Genomic DNA, 23,297 nt, shown 5'->3' with positions numbered 1-23,297 from the left:
AATTAGAAGCAAAAGGCTCAATAGGATCACAAGTCTTTAGATCAATGCAAGATAGCATATATCCAAAGATAATGCAAGTTAGGTCAATTTAGGGATATAAATGCCACCACAAGCTAAGAGAACTTTGTAAGATTCCCTCTATTGTATTTGGATAGAATTCCATAAAGAAACTTGCAAAAGCTCCACCTACAATGCTAGAGAGAGAGAGAGAGAACACATCCAGGGTACGAGGATAGGTCAGATCTAAAGTTGCAAAACCGTGATGTATGAGGCCATTACAAGAAGCAAAGTATGTGGTTAAGAAGCATAAACCATAAAAAAATCCCATGCATAGGTTTCTCGTTTTAAACAAATCATGAGAGCTAAATAGATACAAAACTTTCATACATAATACAAAATTTTGGTTTAACCATGGAGGGGACTGCCTTTACTTGGTTCAATCATTGAATGGGATTGTCTCTGCAACTATAGAAGCTCTATCACATGAGTTTGTAGAAGAGTTTTTTAACCCACCTATAGAAGAGAGAGAGAGAGAGAGAGAGGGGGGGGGGGAGGGGGGGGGGGGCAGGAGGTTGAGATGGACATGTGGGGGAGGAGGAAACCTAGAGGAGGATGAGGATCATGGGCAGCAAAAGGTGGTGCATGGGAATCAATGGTGATGCTCCCTCAAGCTCTCTTTTTGCCCCCCCCTAACCAATGAGGATAGTGGCTCACTTGGGTCTCCCAAGGGCATTCCCCCAAACATGACTAATCAAGTGGTTGGTTGGCAAGAATGATGATTAATTAAAATGCTACAAGCATAAGACACTTGTAAGGATTAGGGTGGATTGATAAGCGTAGCATTCATAATGATAATTAAGCAATGATCAATGGCTCAATGCACAAGATGTAAGAAGCTGAAAATGAACTTCATTATGATCATAAACTTGCACTAGAAGTGTGTACAAAATGGGCTACTTAAGGCTGGGTTCACAGTAGGCGGCGGAAGGCAATGTACGCACGCTTGCAACCAATCAGCTTGCACCATGTCACCTGTTGTGTTCACATCGCGCGGAGGCAGTGTTTGAAAAGGCTACCAGCTCGCGAAAGAGAATGCAAGCTTTTCTTCCGACCCCCCCCCCCCCCCCCCCCCCCCCCCCCCCCCAAAACTCTTCCACCCTCCACATCTGCTGAAATCGCCACGCTATCAATACTTTTTCTTTTTTTATTATTTGATTAACCTGCAAACCTTCAAAACAAAAGCTTTTTAGTGTTGCTTCCGCCGGCCTCCGGTGTTCACAACAGGCGGCAGATGAAAATTAGCGAGCTCGGTACTTCCACTTTTGTGTGAACAGATGGGCGGAGGAAGAAGGCATTCGAAAGCTATTCCGGCTGGAAAATTCATCTTTGAGGTGTGATTGCCGCCGCGCAAGTGTGAACCAGCCTAAGTAGAAGTATCTAGTGTAGTGCAATGTAATAGTACCAATGAATCTAGTAGCCTTAGGGAGGCCCACGGGACTATTTGACACCACCTTGTCAGGTGGGATCTACGGTCCAACATCTTCGAACAATGTGGACCGTCCATTTATTCTCAAGAATAAAAAGATTCCAGCCTGTTGAGCCCCTACAACTCAAACCCACCACCTACTCAAGTGAAGGCCACAACTCTCCCATTAAGCTATCACACACCACTTGAAATGGACGTGTGAACATAGAATCATATAGCAAAAGTGATGGGTGGAGATCACATGGTGTTCACTTGGAGATCACTTTGGGATGGACGCAGTCACACTGCAATCAATTTATGATAGTCGGGGTCACACTGTAATCACTTGGTAATGGGTGGAATCACAAGGTGATCACATGTCGATTGGGATTCACTTGGCGGTCACTTGATGTTCACATCAAATTTACTTGGGGTTCACTTTAATTGTGATCACATGGTGATCACTTAGAGATTAAACCGATCCCGCTGCCCCCAATCAATAGGGACCGTAGATCCCACATGACAGAAGTGGTGTCAATTAGTCACGAGGCTAGGAGGCACCCCAAATCAGCCCTACAAAAGTGAGAACGACCTATGAGGTTAGGGAGGTGGTTTGGACTCATGTACAATTTATTTGGATGCTAGTCCACCTCATGGAAGTCACAAGGATAGAGACTAAACTAGGAAATGTACACACCATATGTTGGTGCACATACCAAAGGCCATATACCCAACTATTCCTAGCTCCACTAAATATGAAAAGTAAGCTATACACCTTTCATACCTCCCCATACGTCTTTATTTTAGCACGTCTTTTAACCTCGAGGACAATATCCAAGCACCTTCTCAAATTGCACTATCACCTAACGTTATGATTGTGGAAGTTGGAAGCATGTGGCACAACCATGATATCCATGGGGTTACGCTCAGGGCTAGAAAAATACATTTTTCCTAACCGATCAAAATAAGGGGAAACTTGAAATTCTTCCGGTTTATAGGTCAAAGTTTGAAGCTTTTGCCGGTTATTACACTAAAACTTGTGTAAATTTGCCGGTTTTATTAAGGGCAAGCTCAAAATCTAACCGAGACTTTATAATTTCACTCGGTACTAGACCCCGGGTTTTTTCTAACGCTGGCCCACACTTCTAACCCTTACTCAAGGGTATATATGGAACATGGTCGTGCGGCTGATCTTCCAATTGGGGAGCATGATCCTCAATATTTACTCAAACATGCAAAGCAATTGGGTACAAGAATAGTCCTCGATACTCCGTGCATTCAATCTTGAATAATGTGCTCTAATTTTCCCAAACTTTTTTTTGTTTTTTTAATTTGTGATTCCTGTTAGGAGTCATAGGATTGAGGAGTTGAGTATGTCTTTGACCTCTTCACTTGTACAATCAAGTCTGCATGTGTATTTCCTCTTCAAAAGTTGATGGTAAGAGTGACAAAAGCATGGTAGTGATACATGACACGATGTATGATATTCCAAAGGTCTTGAATCTTTGAAGTTTCAACCTTGCACAAGAAGATTTAGAAAAATTCTCATGTAGGAAAAGGGAGCCTTTTTCAATGTTTTTCATACAATGCATAACATCATGAGCTCCTGCTCGGGAGGCACGGCATACCTAGCTAGGTACGATTGGGGGCAGGGGACCGCGTTGGGGGCCCCCCAACGCGGTCCCCTGCCCCCAATCGTACCTAGCTAGGTATGCCGTGCCTCCCTCACAGAAGCTCATGATGTTGAGGTAAGTCATAATGTGGGAATGATTGTGAGAATCTGTCCAAAACTTCTTGTGAATTGGTTAAAGCCTAAAGGTCATCAGACTTCATGTACCAAATCTTGGTGATAGAAAATCTCACTCTGTTTTCGTTCTTTTCCAAAGCCTTGATTCCCTCCACTTCTTTCTGTGAACTTTTTCAAAGCGTTAAAAGCATTGGGGAGTTGTTGCCTTGAGGTTATATTGATGCGAGCATCTATGTCAATCAGACCTCAAGGGGAAACTCTGAGAATCCAACCTTAACCTTAATTTATTCAAGAAAGGCAAGCTTTAGCCTTTCTGTTATAATTGGTGGTCCAAATATCTGAGCTAGGTAGGTTAATTGTCAGTACTTACTATACACAATTCTGTATACTCTGTACACCAAATTACCATTGTATACATTGGTCACTAGCTTCCATGGTTGCTTTTCGACAGCCATGGCCCATTACAGCAATTTACCTCTCAAATGCGAGGAAGAATTCGAACATTTTGACCAGTATTCTGACCAGTATTCGCAAAACACTGGAGGTTTAGTGTATCTGAACTAGTTAAAATTGCAAAATCCCGGCTAGATTCCAACCTTGCCTTGAAGAAAACCGGTGAAATTTCAAAAGTTTTACTATTTAGTGTAATTACCGCGGCAAATGCTTTGAATTTTGACCCCGAAAAAAGTCTTGTGTGCCCTTATTTTCTTTGGTTAGGAGAAATGTTTTTGGCAAGCCTTGAGTGAGACCAGTGTTTGCAAAAAACCAGGGTTTAGTCTATTTTGAACAAGCTAAATCCTGGCTTGAAGGAAACAGATAAAAATTTTACAAGTTCGTGTATATTCCGGCAAATGCTTCAAATTTTAAAGCAAAACAAAGGGAAGATTTTACAACACCTGTAGGTTGGTGTGAGCCATAGCTCAACTTCACAATTGTCTTTCATGCGAAAGGATCTCCAAATTTTTGATGGACTACCTTGCGTATGAAACCAATGTACTCACTAGAATAAGAAATGGACAGCTAAAATGCACTGATACCAATAAAGAAGTGCAGTTTCCCACAAAATCAAGATGCTGAACTGAGGTAGAACGGACAAAATAATAAAATTGCTTTGGAGTTTTTGTTTTTCAAGATTGCTGGTCTTTCTACACAAAACCTGTGTATCTCAAGAGACCTCAAAGATATATGCGACGAGGCATCTACAACTGGCTGGAAACTCGGGGTACCCAGGATTACTTCGCACTCATTACTCATGATTCAGCAAATAGAGTCCTCCAATGGAATGCTTGATTACTTCATTGTTTCTTTGTATTCGGAGCATGTTTGGAGTAATTCGCACCTTCATGGAAACTATGAAGTTATGAGAAGGTAACAATTTAGGTACCTTAACTTGGTCTACAGATTTCAGCATGTATGGTTTTAGAGAACAAGTCAGTAACTGTGGACAATCACAAATGCGGGATGCGCATATTTCTCTGCCTTTAATCGGCAGGGCACCCATGTGTCAGTATGTTCGTTTATTCAAAGGATGTGTGGAAGTATCCAACGACATATCATATACACACCTCACAGTTAGGCAGGTGTATGTGTATGAAATGCTTGAGAGAAGGATTTGGTGTTCTTGTGGCTGCACTTAGGATTGAATTGGTTTGTAGCCAAAAACAGTAATGGCTTGCAAGGTGGGGGCATCATATCATGGGCAGAAAGCACATCCAAGCATTTGGGATGGCACCCGTCCTGTCCGGCGAATGCGATTGGCTACTATAACAGTTTTCGCAGCCTGCTCACTGCGCCTTGCCTCTGCAACAGCACGCCGCTCCTCTGCTCCACGCTTGGCAGCTGCCAGCTTGTTCATCAGCTTCTCATGTGCATGGGATCTTATCTTCTCTATTTTCACCTGCATGCACAACACAAATACATTCATCACTTTTAGACCAGTAGGATATGAACTTTAGAAGGTTCCTGTCACTGCATTATGATCACAAATGAGGCTTCAAGTCACATTAGTACCTACCCTCATGACATCTTATCAACAAACAAGAACTTGAACAGAAACATAACACAGCAAAAGCAGATGGCCAATTTGTCCTATTGAAACAAGTAAGAAGTTTCTGGCATTTTCCCATGTGGGAAAGAAGCTCTTCTCTCCGTATATTTCCGTATAGTTTCTCAATGTCATGATCTACTGCTCGGAAGGGAGCTAGGTGCGGTTGGACTCCCCTGCCCCCAACCGCACCTAGCTAGGCATGCGGTCCCTCCCTCGCAGCAGATCATGATGTCATCGCAACATGTAAGGTGGGAATTCGTCTAATACTTCTTGTGACACGAGAAAGAAGCTTGAGCAAGTAAGGGTTTGTTTAAGCAAAAGATGTACTGCCTCGGCAAGAAACTAAAACGCTCTCAATAAACTTTATTGATTTGCCTGGCAAACTATTCTCTGCTTACAGCTGACACAGACAAGAGACCCTCTTCATTGCCAGAGAGAGACTAGAGCATAGTACCACGGAAACTCCAATTCGGGCAAGTTGGATCCAAAATTCCGTTTCTGAAGTCACCCGTTTCTCATTTCCTTTGTGCCATTTCTTAATGAATTTCTAAAGGTTACTTACAAAATATAACCATAAGAAGCCAATTCTGATTTGTTCCATTGCAAAGAGCAAGCCGTTTCCATCTTAGATGGCCTTGCCAGTCTCGTTTCCGTTTCCATTCCATCTAGCTATGGACTAAAGCCACTAAGAAACAAAAGAGTTCATCAAAGGGATTTAAAAACACGACCATGCAGACAGCATTGCTGCTGGGAACATGTCCATTCTTCTCCACATGTTCACTTCTCAATTCAAGTTTTTTGTTCCATCTGTGTGGTCATCTGCAGTGAAAAGAATCTGATGCCAATGTGTCACTCTTGGTCACTGGCATGTATCAAGGAAAAAGATAGGGGTTATGTATAGCCCAGTGGCTATTTTTTAAAGAACTTTAGGATCATTTGGCTATTTTACAAAAATCATTGCCAAAAATTTAAAAGACACCCCCCAAATTTTATACTTTACGGATTATGGATAAGACATATCCGCCAACCTAGCTACACTTGCCGCTGAAAAATGATCAAAGCAAGGATACACACCAGGGTAGAACATTTGAAAGGGGACATGCACCACATTGTGGCCAAGTGCGCAACAGAAACAACAAAGTCCGCTGCTCTCGAAGAATTGGTGACTGAGCCGCAAGGCATCTGTCAGTCTTCTTAAATGATGTGGTTTTAATTGCTGCAAATTAAATTCAAGACTTCACCACAAGGAATTACATAGATGTACTGGCCCAAATTGAAAGCCTCCTCAACGTTTTGGACTCGGAAAAAATTTCTCCTACACAAACTTTTACAGGCTACAGCTTAATCACATATTGCACGAAGGGAAATACTGCCAATGATTGTAACTTAGGCTTCTTCTAGAGATATTGAGAAACTCAATTCACAGAGCCATTTCTACTCTTGTAATTGGGAGTTCCCAAGGGCCAACACTGAAAATATCACGTCAAAAAAAGAACTTTTTTTCAGAGCAAAAACAACCATATTTAACCATAGAGATGATTTGTGGATGATTTTTCATGCTTGGAATTCGGGACTAAATTAGTTTTAGCCATTGATTAATGGCTTGAAGTTTTGACTGAAACTAGTATATGCATGCTTATGAGCAAGTCTTTAAAAAATTAATTCCTTCAATTCTTCTCAGCAGTCACTCCATCTCTCAGACTTCATTCAGCAACTAACAAACTTGAAGTTGTACAAACCTCAATTCTCCTCATCTCTGCCTCAGCTTTTGCTTTCTCATGATTCTCCCAAGCTTGTATCTTTGCTTCCTCCCGTTCGAACCTGTTCAATGTTGCCTTCAGTCACCAGCACGACTTCCGGCAAAAAAGGAAAAATCTTGTATGGGGAGGCTATGAAAACATTTGGTTGTTAGGGCCTTAAGATATATACCTGGCTATGTATTTTGCTTCCTCCGCCTCTTCCCACGCTGCTGCTCTGGTTTCAAGCATGTTCTTTTTTACTTCTTCTAGGTCTATGTTCTTCAGTAACTTGGAAGAATCACCATCCTCTTCTTCCTTGCCTGCCCAGGGAGCAATATTTAGTTTGCCAAGCTGGACTCCAAGGGTCTGCATGTCTTTTCTGGCCTTCATTTGCAATTCACCTTCACAAGTTTCAGATGTGGTGCCATCAGTATCAGGAATTGAAAGATTGTTCCCAGGTGATTGAGTGGGATCTTGAGAGGTCTGTAATGGTGATGACGCAGGTGCTGCTCTCCTTGGTGTCGAAGAACCTGAAGAAACTGGGCTACGCATCAAAGGAGTTGTTGCTTGAATTGGGGTCCCTGTTCGGGAAGGCTCCTGGCTTGCAATAGGTGTCATTTCTGTGCCCATGTCCCTCATCGAAACAGAACGCATCGTGGGCTCTGGCATGACATATGATGCTGCTTCACAAGCAAGACATATTCGGCTCAGCATGACCTTTGCATACCTTGACAAGCACGGCTTAGACCGTACTAATAGGCTCACTGCTGAGAGGGAAGATATCCATGACTCTTTCAAATATTAACTCATCAATCCAATGTTCTTTCACTTTGATATGTTTCACGTTAATGCTAGCTACAATATGGAATGAATTACCACCTATGTGTCTCCTCTAATTGCTACACAAATTAAGGGAGGAATTAACAACAGAAGCTGCCATGAACAACATGTGAAGCTGGTGCACAATTTACGAGAAAGAGGATCGACACCTTATAAAAAGAACGGCACAGAAAAATGTAGCTCTGTAATTCCTACTTACGTTTTAAACTGAATTAGCAACCAGTAAGTATGATGCATTAAAAAGTTTCCCATATACTCAAAGTAGAAACAATACCATGTGAAGTAGGTAGCATACTCACCACGATCCCATGCAGGCGGTTCAGCTGGCTTATCCTCATTAACATCTTCATGAGATACACTCAACTCCTTCATGTCAGATGGCTCTTCCTGTAGTGGATAAAAGTCAAATGTGTTGATGGACCTCAGTTTAGAGGGGGGCGCAGGGAAAGCAAAACTGTTGGTTTCTCCTGCATAACTGTTCTTAGTTTCTTCTACCTCACAAATAGCTTGTAGTCGATGCAAATCGGCCTCTCGTCTTGTAGTAGCGCCATCCCCATTCAAAGATAAAACATCATCTTTATAGCTGTGAGGAGCCTCTCGTCCATTTAACAATGGAACGGAAGCATCGTCTCTTGATACATGAGAAGCGCCATTCGATGATGGCACAACCCCATCTTTCACACTGTGGGCAGGTAATTGTTTTGAAGGATTTATGAGATTATGGCCATGTAGAGTAACAATCTTGAGCTTACTAGTGTAAAGTGGGTTCGCAAGCCATTTTTCAGCATCATCCCACTTAGAAGGACCAAATCTGTGATGCATTGCTGCGACAGCTCCTGATTTAGCAATTGCTTTGTCGCCCTTGGGAAATTCGAAGCTCGAACTGGAGTTTCCATTGTCATGCATGTCTGAATCAGGTATATTCCACTCATCTGGAGTTCTATCAGGGCTGAGAAGAGTAGCATTCATAATAACTGCTGCTTTTGTACACTAAACTTAGGGTTTCATAATTTGTGCTTGGCTCCAAGCTAAAGTTCAGCCAGCGATTCAGTGGGCTGTTGGAGCCTCATGAGTACCTTGAACGCTTTAACGGACTCTTTCCAAGGAAGGAAAGGGCGAGCTTTAGCAGCCGTTACCAAGATAGCGGAACCAAACGCGACGACCAATTCGTGAGGGTGGGCCTAATTGCAACAGGAAAAGAGAAGCAAACTTGAGGTGGTCGATCGAAAGATAGACACAGACGTGATTCGTGAACCCAATGATGACGGGCGATTGAGATGCAAGCATTTAAGAAAGCGATGTCAACTTGGACATTCGGGCAAAGATTCAGATGGGGCCCTGGGTCGACGTCGTTTGAAGACGGTGGGCTACATGCAAGCTTTAAAGGTAGCAGAGCTCAATATATATGCAGCCAACATGGACCCTGGAGACACAGAGTGGGAAGGGATGCACCCAAGACGCGGGACGGAGATGAAATGCTTAAGTAAAGGCGTAACAGGGAACCCAACTGGAGGAATGGAAGTGGGCCGCTCGGGGAAAGGCAGGTAAAGGGGATTGGAAATTTGGTCAGCGGGATCTGTGCGCCAAAGCTTGCCTACTATCTCTGTTGATTGAAGGCAGGGGGGACAAGAAGGATTTAGAGAGAGTTTGCCACGAAACTTTCAGTTGTTGTGAGTGTTCTGTGTTGAAGAGCTTTTCTTCTTCAACCTAACAGAGTGGCACCTTCTATCCCAGAAGTGTAACTTGGGAACAAGTGGTTTTACCTGGTTGCAAACAGGTACTTTCTGTGCAGATCGGAGGCAGTTAAGCATGGAAACATTTAGTTGTCTCCCCTTCCCCTCTTCTCTTTGAGTGGATGGATCCACTGCACCAGACTCTGGGTACTAACTACAAAAAGCAAAGAGAGGACTCTTCACAGAGAGAGAGAGAGAGAGAGAGAGAGAGAGAGAGAGAGAGGCTGCTTCTTCTGATGAGATGGTTGCTGCTCTCATTGTCATAAAAAAAATTTCTCAATTTCACAGCAACAGGCATTGGTAAATTGAAACTAGAAGTTGGCCTGGTGGTGGTAAAGTGAGAAAGAAACTGCTAGTGAGTTAATTAAGTACAAGCACACCACAGAGTCCTTGGCACTTGTGGCTAATATCTTGAAGGTTTTGGGGAGGATTCTGTTGGTTTGCCTAAAGTTAAAGCTCTGAGCTGAAAGGTGAATTCAAGGGTCAAAAGGCTGCCATGTAATTGAAGTGTGAGCTTGAAATGGCCCTTAGATCAAACCATTACCCTTGATACATGTATAAGCTCTCTGGGTGTTGTAGCCAGCATCTGGCCGGATTGCATCTGAGGACTTCTTGGATTGTTAGTAGCACACTCATCCTGATATGCATAGCAACTTGTGCGGTTGTTGCCATGCCATCTTCGGACTGTTGCCGCACCAACGACAACCGCAAATGCATAAACAGTCTTAGCATACGACGTGTGCGCAAAAATGCATGGAAGAATGTGTTGATTGGCCTAGATTTCCAAGGCAAAGTTTGCTTATACTGAGGTTTGCCAAATTGGATTGAAGTGGGGCTTAATTATGTAAGAAAGGCTAATATGCTAAGTTTTACCAGATTGGATTGAAATGGGGCTTAATTATGTAGGATTGCAAAGTGTGGGCATGCTTATGCTTAGTTTTGCCAAATTGGATATTAGGGCTCATAATTATGCAAAATTTGCCATGAGAGGCACTTGTGGATAGGTACACCTTTAGCACTTAAAAAATGCAAGCGTAGGAGTGAGAAGGGAGCCATGTTAGCACGTCCTCGCAGCAGCAATATAAATAAGCGTTGGAAGTGAAAAACAGAGTTCAGCTCATGGCCTCTCACATTAAAAAAATCATTCAAGTTACAAGACAAAAGGGAAAGTTGCCGGTCTTATTCAAAGAAGCTGCTTTTTTTGTGCTTTTGTGACTGCAAGTTCACAGCGCACTTTAATGACTGCTTCCGTTGGGCAAGCATGCTCCCAGTGCACCGTGACCAGCTATAACACACAGAGAGAGAGAGAGAGAGAGAGAGAGAGAGAGAGAGAGGACGTACAACTCTTGTAGCTTGTAATAAGCTTAGGTTTATTATGTATATTAGTATTGCCGGCTGCCTCTCTTTCCCTCTCTTCGTAGGGGGTCGGAATCCTTCCCCCTTTTGTAATAGTATAGATGCATCAATCCCACTCATGATATGATGCAATCGTAAGGATCGAGGAACAAGGACCTTCTACCATACCCAAGAAGTTTAGCTCAATTGGTGAGACTTTCGTGATGGAACCCTCCGCGTTTGAGAGTTCGAGGCTCACGGGTTGTGTTCTCTTGGTTGTCTCCTCCTCCCCGCTTGGTATTGTGCCTCGAGGGTGTAATGTACAACAATGTTTAGTTGTATTTGTATTTACATGGATGTGTATAAAGTTTCTCCCTACTACCTTAGCTGAGCTCGATGGAAAAAAAAAAAGGACCTTCTACCATGCACATCAGCCCTGACGAGACCCATCAAAGTTGCCAAGTTGGACTCCAAACTTTGAAAGTTGACCTCACAACCATCAAAAATATGTATCTGTATATCTATATATGTGTGTATATCTATATATGCTTTTTGCCAAGCATTTTACGGTTTTTTTTTGGTATATTGCCCGTCTTTTATGGCTGAAAATGTGAGGGCCCCTGCAAAACTCACACTACATAACTGTGAAAAACATAAACTCTGCAAAAATTGATGGGCAAGGATGCTAGTCAAAGATCAAATGTGAGCTACCCTACAAAAAATTGAGCTACACTGAATAACCACGAAAAACATAAACCTTGCGAAACGTGACAAGCAAGGGTGGTTGTCGAAGATCAACCCTGCTTGATACTATGTGCAACTCGATTAATTATTAGATAAACCTCCAAAATAGCCACTCTATAAAAGAAAAAAATCACATTTGAGCGAGAATTTCCACATAGCTGACCATATTATCCAAACCCCTGCATTTTGTTTGAGCATGTGCATACATCTTGTCACATATGATATGAGGGATCCCACCCACACACCCACATCACACATGCCAGTTTATAGTTTTAAACTTTGAAATAAGATGTTTTCAAGGAGACGGCCACTTTCAGTTTCTGATGTCCATAAAAAGCTTTCAATAATGTGGTGGATTTTTTTGCAGGAGCACGTGATTTGCAATGAAGGTGTTCCCATCACATCTCCAATGAGCACATTATTGCACAAATTCAATAGGACTGTGTATGGTTAGGGGGTGGTGTAAGCCATCTTGATTTTTGGATCAGTATTAGCTAGAAGGAGCTAGCTAGACTTTTTCATATTCTAGTACTTTAGCTAGCAAGGGAGGCCAAAGAAAGATTTGAATTCTCCTTTGGCTTGTATAAGAAAATTAGGAAGTTGAGCCATGGCTTAAACCAACCTATAGGTGTTGCATGTTTTTCATTATATCAATCTCCCCCGCCCCCGCCCCCACCCGTCGTCCTTATTATAAGGAGAGCTAAAAGATCTTGCTGACTTGAAATGTTTCTCTCTCGCATTTGACGAATAAATTGGTGAAAATGCATGTGACGACCGTCGAAAAGCAAAAAGCATGATGGGTAGTCACCAATATAATTCGGTGTGCAGAGTATGCAAAATAGTGTAGATAAATTACTACCTTTTAATCACAATCTTTTTCATCATTTTGAGCACACCCTCTGTAATTCTTTTTAATGACACCAATCACATTGTTTTTTTTGCTTCACAAGGAAAGGGCCAATAGACTCTCGGTGTGTGTCGCGGATTCAATGGGTAAATTGGTCAAAACGCATGTGATGGTCGTCGAAGAAAGCCGTCAAAAAACAACGATGATGGCTGGTCACCAATGTAGCCAATGGGAATGTGGTGTACAAAGGAAACAAAATTGTGCATAGTAAATACTGCCAACTAAACCTGCCTAGGTCAGAGACTTGGACCACCAATTATACAAAACATGATGCAGGCTTTAAAAGGATACTCTTACCTTGATTCCCTCCACTTCCTACTTTACACCTTTCCAAAGCATTAAAGAATTTGGGAGGAGAGTTGTTCAACCTTCAGGTTAGAGAGCATCTGTGCCAATCATACTCAAGGAGAAACCCTGGGAATCCAACATCAAACCTTAATCTATTCAAGAAAGGCAAGCCTTAGCCTTTCTGTTAGAGATTACAAGAGAGAAGGCTTTTGGAAAAGAAAGACAAGAGTGTGGTATTTTCTATCACCAAGATTTGGTACATGAAGATTTGGTACATGATCTGACCTTTAGGCTTTAACCAAGGTTGAAACTTCAAAGATTCAAAACCTTTGGAATATCATACATCGTGTCATGTTTCTCTAACTACCATGCTTTTGTCACTCTACCATCACCTTTTGAAGAGGCAATAAGACTTGCATTTTGTAAATGTAGTGTGTAAAATTGAAGAGGGCAAATACATCTATATATGTATTCTATAACAGCAGGCCGAGTACCTTTTACACGTGTCAACGTCTGTGATCTAAAGGTTAAATGCCAAAAGTGAGAGAAGCTCACGTGCAAGAGAGAGAGAGAGAGAGAGAGAGAGAGAGAGAGAGAGGCCACCACGGCCGGTCGTACTAAGTGAGTAGGGCTCCCCAATCTCAAAAAAATGAAAATTAGATACATAAGTTAGGAGATACTAATAATTAAGAGATCCATTGAAATGCGTGGCTCTGATGGGTAATAGTTAGTTTGGAAGGCTAAAATTGAATAGGCGCCACTGCAACTTAATACTCTCTCTCTCTCTCTCTCTCTCTCTCTCTCTCTCTCTCTCTCTCTGGCGACCTGCCGTGCTGTAGAAGGTTAAGGGCCTTGAGGCGCTACAGAGCATAGGTCCGCGATCTCCACCAATTGTATGACAAGTGACGAGTTGCAAGCAAGAAAGCAGGGGGCCATGAGCCCGAATTAGGGGTAGGTTGAGGTTTGCAAGATCGCTACAGAGAGGGTGCTCCAGAGGCGAGAAGAAGCTTTGGAGAATGGGGGGCAGGTTCAAGGTGTCTGGAGGAGCACCAGGTGTTGAGGGCCGCCAAGAACGTGTGAAGTACTATCCAGAGGCCTAGAAGTGCAAATGAAAAGGCAAGCTCTAGTACATGCCTTAAATGTATGTGTACAAAAGGCCCATACAACATGCATGGCGGGCCCATAATATTTAGATCGCATCTTGCAAGCAAGGATACTAGGCTTTGGTTGAGCTTCGATGGAAAGCTTGGCTTCCTGATCACTTTACATGTTTAATGGAAAGCTTACTGCAAACCTGAATCAAGCTCACACACACAAGTGTGCGAATCGAGTACAAAACCGACGGACCCATAGATATACCTTCATCGGGGAACCTGCAACACGTGAAGAAGATGATAATGGCAAAGGTTACACCAAAAAAAAATGTAGAAGAAAGTGTACGAGCGCATATTGTTGGAGCCTAGTTACTTTATTTCATGCTACTTCTCTCTCTCTCTCTCTCTCTCTCTCTCTCAAAATGATAAATTGTGCATTGCATTTTATAGTTGGATTTAATTTCTTATCAAAAGGATTTCTAATGTGTACCAAAGAGTTCTAAAGGAATCTTTGAGTCAAGAGCACAATTTAAATTTTTTTGAAGCCATTAGGAGCACCTTTTAATCAAGTGATAAGTGTGTTATAACATTTTGTTATGAAATAGAGCATATAATCAACTGAAGTAGCACTTTTAATTAGTCTTTTAAATAGAAGGCATTGCCCTAAAATGCTACTCAAACTTAAAAGGTTCTCTCTCTCTCTCTCTCACACACACACACACACACACACTCATATTCATTGGTTGTCAAAGATAACATATGATATGCCAATTATAAGATATGTATGGCATCGATTGGCACACAATTCAACATACTCTACATTATGAACACAATTACATTGCATTAATTCCAAAGAAAATGACTATCTTTTAGAATTTTCTTCATTATCACTCTAAGATGACCGACCTTTGTAGGAATAAGATAATTGCTCAACCCATTGACTCGTTGCAGCTTTTAGAAACCTTGTAGTGCAAGATTAACTTGAGTTATATGTGCTATCTCTTTAGCATGCACGTGTTCTCCCCGACAATAATCCTCTCTCACTCGCTCCCCTGCTAATGGCCACCCACACTCTCTAAGTAGAATATATCTTTGAAGGGCTTGCTTTCTTCACTCATGTGATTATGTTGGAAACAACATAGGCCAACTTGTACATGCAATACAACATGAAAAGGTAGATCATTTTGAAATTTAAACAATCCTATGCTCTTGGGTGCATAGACAATAGATTTATGCAACGAGAAAAAGTACAACAAGTTATAGGGTATAAAAGAAAAAGAACTTTACAAAATATATCTTTAAATTACACGCAGTTCGCTGACTACACATAAAACAATTTTTCAAGAATACACTCCTAATCACTACTGAAATATGGGTGTAGGAATGCACACAAAGATGGAGTGTAAATTTTAATGGCCTAGTAACTTGTGTGTAGCGGAAAATAGCATGAACATAGTGAGCATTTCATTAGAATAGATTCCTAATGAGAATAACAAGAGTGCTTGGGTAGAGAGAGCAACAAAAAGTATAACACCTAGTTAGATAGCATGAACAATACGTCAAAAGAGAGAGAAATTAAGCAATTGACAATAGTTGAGGACCGCATTTGCATGGAGCCGGTCCCCCTTCCAAAAGGCTTTGTATTATGGTTTCTCCCCTCAAGAGAGACATTTTACAATACAACTCTTTGTGTTCCTTCAATACTAGCTAGTGCGATGAAGATGGAAATTTTCAAGCACTAAGCAATACACTTATCAAACACAACATCAATTCCCTCACGGTCTCAGACCCAAGACCTCACACACCTTCGAAGATGGTGAGAGCTAGTGGGGTATGAGAGTAGATTGAGAGGAAGAAGTTGCATTCTTACTAGAAAGATGTACATCTCCTCACATAATCACTCATATTAGCATAGCTTAGCTTAGTAATTAGCATGGTAGAGGAGATGAGCATGCATTGAAGCTTGGCTCCTGGTTGGATTTGCATCACAAAGCCAAGAGTTGTTGGTGTAGGCCTCCCTTCTCACAAGCTTGGAGTAGGTGGTAGCTTTCCATGAAAGCTTGAGAAGGAGAGAGAGAGAGAGAGAGAGAGAGAGAGAGAGAGAGAGAGAGAGAGAGAGTCTTCTTGCTTCACACATAGATTGTGTGTGTGTGTGTGTGTGTGTGTGTATAATGCCTTTAAAAAATCAGCCCCCTCTCTCTCTTGGTCGACCCCTCTTGCTATTTGCTCATGCAGACACCAATAGGATTTTAGGAGCATAAGAGATAGACTTCTGACATGTGTCCCCTTTCCCCTTTTGTGAGAGCTTTCGGTAATTAATAAATGCAACTAAACTCTCATTGGACCCCTTTGCCTCCTGGCCAATAGGAATTAAGCAAGCCATTGGGCTGCTAAATGCTCATTGGACCCCTTGGGAGACTGTCCAATAGTCTTCTAGAGAGATTAATTCTTATTGGTTCTTTTATTAAGTGTTTTTAAATTGATTAAACTAGATTTACTCTAGTCTAATTCTCATTGGTCCACCTCAAGGTCATCCAATAGGATTTGAGTACACCTTGTGGGCATCTGGACTAGGGAGCTGACATGTGTCCCTCTTTCCCTTTGTGTAAAGGGAGCTTGTGTGTGTGTGTGTGTGAGAGAGAGAGAGAGAGAGAGAGTTTCTCTCTCATCTCCTACAACTAGGGCTCGCCCCCTCCTATGTAGGGATGCATGAAAACTTTTGGGACACACACAAAGCATCCAATTTCCCTAATGTTGACCTTTGGACACAACCTTTGAATTTTGGAACCATAGCATTTTGGAAGTATTAATGGGGTGAACCTTAGGGTCTTTTAAGCCCATTGTTGCACATTGCTCTTTTGTAGATGCCCCCCCCTTTGGATCCCTATTTTCCGTCCTTTGATTCCCTATTGTGGCCGGTCTTCCAGCTTAACCAATATTCTAGCTTTTTCTCCCTTGGCACTTCTCCATATTAAATGATCAGTTTAACATGAGAAAATCATTTGGGATAATTAGATATTAGTTTTTATGACATTACCTCTCTCTTGAAATCATAGTCATCCTCGACTATGGGGTAGAGAAGATAAAGCATATTCATTAGTCCTTTTTTCCTAGCGGGTAGAGGATCCCTATGTTACCCTACGACATCGTTCCAGAATGGATGACTAGTCCAATTGGTGCTTGATAGCCTAAGCTGCCGCAAGCATGTCTACACATTAATCCTATCAATCTTCCATAGTAGAATGACAAGCTCTACTTGGTGATCGGGAGATGTTATCTCCGCAAACTTGATCTAAGCATGCATACTATTTCATTTTTGTGCACAATAAATAAAAAGAGAGTATTATAAGACAAAAACTTTGTTCATTTTTAACATTTGTACATTTGCTTACTCTTGGGAAGCATCGTAAGCATTGACAAGGTTTAGGTTATCCTTTAATTGTATGCCTTGCATCCATCTAGCATCTTCAAAAGGATAATTCTTAAACTTAATAAGATATCGTCGGATAGTCTTACCGCATCTTAGTACCTTATCTTCATGTCGAAGAATGGACTCGGACTACAACACCTCTTCTTGGTCCTCGATCTCCAGTGGGTCTTCAATAGTTGGTTCTTGAGGTGGCTTTCCTTTGTAAGGCTTTAGTAGTCTCACATGGAAAGCATTTTCTATGAGCCAATGGTTGGGCAACTTGAGTTGATAGGCCATCTCATTCATTGGCCTAATAATCTGGAAGGGACCATAGTACCTTTTTGCTAACTTAGCATAGTACTTTTGGTGTCCGTAGGATTCTTGCTCGTCGTGTGCCTTAATCGAGCCTTGGGAAATTTGAGTAAGACCCAATCATTTTCTTTAAAGGCTGGGCTCTTCTGTGCTTGTCAACAGCAATCTTTTGCCTTTGCTGTGAGATAGAGATAGCATCCTTAATCTTTTGGAAAGATTCTTGTAAGTCTCGGCTATACTCATCTGCAGTGAAGATCTTCCCGTGTACCTTAAGTAGCAGGGGACTTTTTTATCTTCTCTCAATTACCTCAAAAGGTGCTTTTCCCATGGAAGTATGTACAATGTTATTGTAGGCATATTCCACTAAGGGTAAGTACTTCTCCCATTGGGATCTTTGATCTACTTCCGTTACATAGGCTTTTACTAGATCGAGAATTGTTAGGTTAGCTATCTCACTTTGGCCATCCGTCTGCGGGTGATAGGCCGAAGAGAAGTTTAGCCTTGTTCCTAAATTCTCAAAGAGACCCTTCCAAAAATTACTGGTCATTCTAGGATCTCTATCCGACACAATGGACATTGGCAAGCCATGGTACTTGAAGATTTGCGAAATGAAGAGGGTTGCCATTTAATGGGCTTTGATAGTCTTTTTGACAGGTATAAAATGAGCTTGTTTACTGAACCTGTCTACTATCGTCCATATTCCCGTATTCCCATGGATAGACTTAGGCAATCCAAAGATAAAATCCATGGATATGCTCTCCCATGGTGAATTAGGGATTGGGAAAGGTTGAAGCAATCCAGGTTGTTTCCCTCTATCAAACTTCGTCTTTTGGCATACCACACATTTAGAAACATACTCTTGTATGTTTGCTTTCATGGTAGGCCAATAGAAATATGTTTCAATCCCCTTTAGGGTAGACTGAATCCCTCTATGCCCTGCATAAGGAGGAGCATGAGATTCATACATTACTTTCTCACGGAGTGAGTTAGTAACGCATAGTCTATTGCCATAGAGAAGATAACCATCTTGTAAAGTAAATGGTTCCTCTTTCTTTCCTAGTGCAAGGGCTGAAATTACATATCTAAAATTGGGATCAATAGTATATTCATCTATCATATAAGATAGATCATTGTGAGTTGCTATGTAAACCGCATTTACTCTCGGCCGTCTTGAGAGTGCATCGGCTACTTGATTATGCTTGCCAGCAATGTGAGCAATATGAAAATGAAATTGCAAAAGAAAATTTGCCCACCTTATTTGTTTGTCGGAGAGCTTGGTCTGTGTCATGAAGTACTTAAGACTTTGGTGATCCGTTCGCAGAATGAAAGGAGTCCCCAATAAGTAGTGCTTCCATGAGTCTAAGGCATGTAGAACTGTGGGGAGTTCCTTTTCATATATGCCTAGAGCTTGCTCAATAGGGTCGAGCCTTCGACTTTCATAGCCTATGGTGTGCCCTTCTTGGAGCAAAACAGCTCCAAGACAATCACCACAAGCATCACATTGGAACTCAAATGGCTTTGAGAGATCCGGTAGTGTAAGCACAGGTTGAGAGATAAGCTTTTCGAAAGCATTGTTCTCCTTGGCAGACCATGTGTACCTAATGTTTTTCTTTGTTAGGTCATGTAATGGTGCTTCTATTAGTGAGAACTTTTCTATGAAGCGTCTATAGTATGCACACATACCTATAAAGCTTCTTAGTTTATGTAGATTCCTTGGTTTAGGCCATCCTTTTATTACCTCTAACTTTGATGCATCCATTTGGATGCCATCATAATGTGACTTAAATACTGAATCTCTTGTAAGAAAAAGTCACTTTTCTTTCGATTAACATAAAGTTTATTGTCTCTTAAAACTTGAAATATTTCCTGGAGGTGTTGCTTGTGTTTGTCTAATGAATTAGAGTAGATGATGATATCATCAAAGAACACTCTAGTAAAGGTTTGATGAGGCCTGAATAGCTTCTCCATCAAGCCGTTAAATGTGGCTGGTGCATTAGTCAAGCCAAAAGGCATGACGATGTATTCGTAAAGACCAAATGTAGTGCAAAATGCGGTCTTTACAATGTCTTGATCAACTATCCTTATTTGATGATAGCCACTTTTTAGGTCAATCCTACTGAAGTAGGTGGACCCTTGTAGCTTATCAAATAGGTCTTCTACCCGTGGAATGGGAAACCTGTTTTTGATAGTGATCCTATTTAGTGCTCTATAGTCGACACACATACGATATGTGCCGTCTTTCTTTTGCACTAGTAGCACAAGAGAACAAAATGGAGATGAGCTAGGCCTAACCATGCCCTTCTCAACTAACTCATGCACTTGCCGCATAATCTCCTCTTATTGAGCTTGAGAAACTCTATAAGGAGGTTTGTTAGGCAGTGAACTTCCTGGAAGAAGTTCAATTGCATGGTCATCATTACCTCGTTTAGCAGGTAGGTCACAAGAGATGTCGTCAATAAAAACATCTTGAAACCCCTTAAGAAAATTGGATAACTCTAATTCCTTTTGGTTGCTTTTATCTTCTTTTGCTAAAGCATTAGGTTCATTTTGAGAATCTTTAACAAAAATCATGTACACGGAAATAGACTCTTTTATTGACTTGTTGAAAGCTTGTGTATGTACAATGGGGATAGTGTTACCCATTTCCTTAGCATCTATATACATGTCTTTTTCCCTGAACTTAAAGGAGATTCTCCTTTCAGGGAATTCAACATTGGCAGCCAGGCGATCAAACCATGGTGCCCCTAGGATTACATCCTCATGCTTGAGAGGAGAGATAAAGAAGTCCTCTTTGTCCACATAGCTTTGGACATGGATCCTCAATTTCCCAATTAAGGGAGTGACTGAAGCTTCTTGCCCCTTGAAAGCACCGTCTGCGGGTAGGAGATCTCCCATCTTGTAAGCTTGTATGCCTAGCTTGGTGGCTAACTCTGTGGATATGAAATTATGAGTAGAACCAGGGTCAAAGAGAATAAAAGCATCATGTTCTCTTACCTTTCCCCAAGCATGGCATAGAGGAGATCCTTTGTGGTGAGTTTCCTCCTCTTGGATTTCAACGCATGGAAGGTGTTAATGGAAGGTGTTCTTTTGGGGACAAGCGTGGTACGCATGCCCTTGCTCGCCGCACTTGAAACAATGGTTATCCTTGCGATAACGCTCAAGCTCTTCAGGAGAGAGTTTATTTTTGCCTTTGTAAACTCCCTTCTCTTTAGCTTTGTTGGAGTTGCCCTTAGGAGACTTTTGGACATTGTCCTTCCCGTTAGGCTCATTGGAACCCTTGTTTTCCATGGGCTTAGAATTTCTTTTAGCCCCCGTTTGGAATTTGATTCAAGAAGCCACCATAGTATGGTGTATAACCGCCAATATGGTGCGTGGCCTTTGGGAGTCGACATACTCCGCCATTTCTTCAGTTAAGCCCGCACAAAATTGTTGAGTTTGCTCTAGAAAGTGGCTTTGAGTTGTAAATCCCAAAACTTGTCTACATATTTGTGAGCTTCAAGTTTCGCCATTTGGTGAGTACTTTGTCTTTGGCATCGGTGGCCAAAAACTGCTTCATAATGGAAGCTCTTAAAGATTTCAATGTTTGTCGAGCTTCATCGTTGGCCCGTAGGCTAGATCACCATTGCCTGGCGGACTTTTGAAAGTGCATAGCTACATGGCGTAGCTTAGAGGACTCCGTGAAGCCTTCATCTCCAAACGCCGCATTGAACTGTTGGATAAAGGCTAAGACTTTGTCCGTAGCACCAAAAGTGCCATCATAGGTAAGGAAACAGATGCTCTTCCCTCCCTCTTTGAATTTCTTGAGCTTGGATGACCTCTTCCACGCGGCATAGGATTTCCTATGGCCTCTTCTTTTTGATGGTTCAAAGATTGCACCATCACTTTCTTCAGAAGGTTGTTGGGGTTCAACAATAGAAGGATTTCATTCTCACACATACTAGCACACAGATAGAAGAACACCAAATGATCAGAAACACTGTAGAAGTTGAGCAAACATTTCAGACTTAACAAGAACAGGAAATCAAACAAGATCAGACATTAAAAATCTTCCTCTTCTCAAACTTCATGCATCTCCTTTCCTTTCTACACGCGACTACTTCTATATCCCCAACCAATTATAACTACTCTAACTGACATGAACATCCGACTTAACAAGTCCGAATATCCGATCAGAGCAAAGTCCACAATTCAGATCTGATTTTCAGTCAAAATCCGACAATCCGACTAAGCATTACTTCAGCTAAATAAGTACCCTGTCAGCAAAGGTGAAGAATTTGAGGAAGATGGAGAAGAGGGTGACCTCTTTCTCGCCTTGATCTTTGTTATCTTCACCATCACTTTCATAAGAGGAAGAGGATGAAGAAGATGGAGAAGAGGGTGTCCTCTTTCTCGCCTTTTTCTTCTCTTGCTTTTTGTCATCCCTCCTTGAAGTATGGTGTGGAGAAGTATGCGATGGTCTTCTCCGTTTTGGAGGTGATGGAGAGCATCAAGCCCGCCGTCTTCGTGGAGCCATCTCCACCAAGGTGGCAGGAGACTCACTCCTTTCTCGTTCCTTCGGTGGAGGCTCTTGAATTCTCCTTTGAGAAGGAGATGCGTCATCAAGGATCAAATTTCTGAGCCCTTCATATGGATCCTCTTCTTCTTCCCAGATCGGAGAGAGACCTCTTTTGGAAGTCTCGCAAGGAGGGTTCCTAGGTGCTCTCTCGTCATGGTGGGGAGCTTGGAGAATCCCATGAGCACGAAGCTACCGTTGCACTTCACTTTGGAGGGATGGATTGCCCATGGCTTGTTGAAGCATAGAAACAAGATAGTTAACAAGCATCGGGGCATCATTAGTAGCTTGCTCATTAGCAAAATCAAAGTTATCAACATTAATTTCACTCTCTTTACTATTATCAGCCATTCTAACAACTTTTAGGTGTAAACTTTTTTAGGTGTACTTTGGCACTTCAAGCCCTAGTTGCTACTCCTATTTACCCCTTAAGAAAAGCACTCAAGCTACTATACCCGTGGCTCGAATACCATTAATTGCAAGGAATAGAAGAGAGGGTCGTTCAACACCAAAACAACACCAGCTTGTGTCAAGCTTCTAATAGCTCAATAGTGGTTAAGCCATAGGCAACCCCCGTAGGACTTCGTTATTAAGACCATAGCTCTTGACGGTGATGCCCCGTTAACTGCACAAAGGCAGGCGCACTGCAAAGCTAAAAAATCCGTATTCTACTTACTCACATGCAATTAATAATACCAACAATTTATAGCTAGCTTGAGGACCTCCCTTCTTGAGCAAGAAAAGAGAAACCTTGTTCTCTAATACCAATGTAACATTTAATGGCCTAGTAACTTGTGTGTAGTGGAAAATAGCATGAACATAGTGAGCATTTCATTAGAATAGATTCCTAATGAGAATAACAAAAGTGCTTTGGTGGAGAGAGAAACAAAAAGTATAACACCTAGTTAGATAGCATGAACAATACTTCAAAAGAGAGAGAAATTAAGCAATTGACAACAGTTGAGGACCGGATTTGCATGGAGTCGATCCCCCCTCCAAAAGGCTTTGTATTATGGTTTCTCCCATCAAGAGAGACTTTTTACAATACAATTCTTTGTGTTCCTTCAATACTACGTAGTGCAATG

At 41.8% G+C, this 23,297-nt stretch overlaps 1 protein-coding gene across 2 annotated transcripts; it reads right to left on the bottom strand.

The window, feature by feature from the left end:
* Window positions 1-4,035: 4,035 nt before the first annotated feature.
* Window positions 4,036-10,709, bottom strand: LOC147444640 (Remorin family protein). 2 transcript variants are annotated; one of them, XM_086527183.1, is made up of 5 exons: window positions 8,334-10,709; window positions 8,138-8,225; window positions 7,189-7,678; window positions 6,999-7,080; window positions 4,036-5,109 (listed from the first exon to the last, which is right to left on the bottom strand). In XM_086527183.1, the coding sequence occupies exons 1-5, from the start codon at window positions 8,805-8,807 to the stop codon at window positions 4,906-4,908; spliced, it is 1,338 nt and encodes a 445-aa protein (XP_086383309.1). In that variant the 5' UTR covers window positions 8,808-10,709; the 3' UTR covers window positions 4,036-4,905. The 2 variants fall into 2 exon arrangements, with proteins under 2 accessions (XP_086383309.1, XP_086383308.1); XM_086527182.1 differs by having other exon boundaries at window positions 8,138-10,703.
* Between the last annotated feature and the right edge of the window lie 12,588 nt (window positions 10,710-23,297).

This window comes from Adiantum capillus-veneris, chromosome 13 (genome assembly GCF_014529385.1).
Source record: "Adiantum capillus-veneris isolate H3 chromosome 13, ASM1452938v2, whole genome shotgun sequence".
Taxonomy (NCBI): domain Eukaryota; kingdom Viridiplantae; phylum Streptophyta; class Polypodiopsida; order Polypodiales; family Pteridaceae; genus Adiantum; species Adiantum capillus-veneris.
Note: the sequence above shows the minus strand (reverse complement) of the source record. Positions and strands in the feature narration are given on the sequence as shown.

What these genes read in the sequence shown, in the direction of transcription:
- LOC147444640 (XM_086527182.1), bottom strand. Translation starts at nt 8,807, where the DNA reads ATGAATGCTACTCTTCTCAGCCCTGATAGAACTCCAGATGAGTGGAAT. An exon ending in ACCGCCTGCATGGGATCGTG is followed by an intron (nt 7,679 to 8,137) that starts GTGAGTATGCTA and finishes CTTGTGAAGCAG; the next exon opens with CATCATATGTCATGCCAGAG. An exon ending in GAAGCAAAATACATAGCCAG is followed by an intron (nt 7,081 to 7,188) that starts GTATATATCTTA and finishes AACATTGAACAG; the next exon opens with GTTCGAACGGGAGGAAGCAA.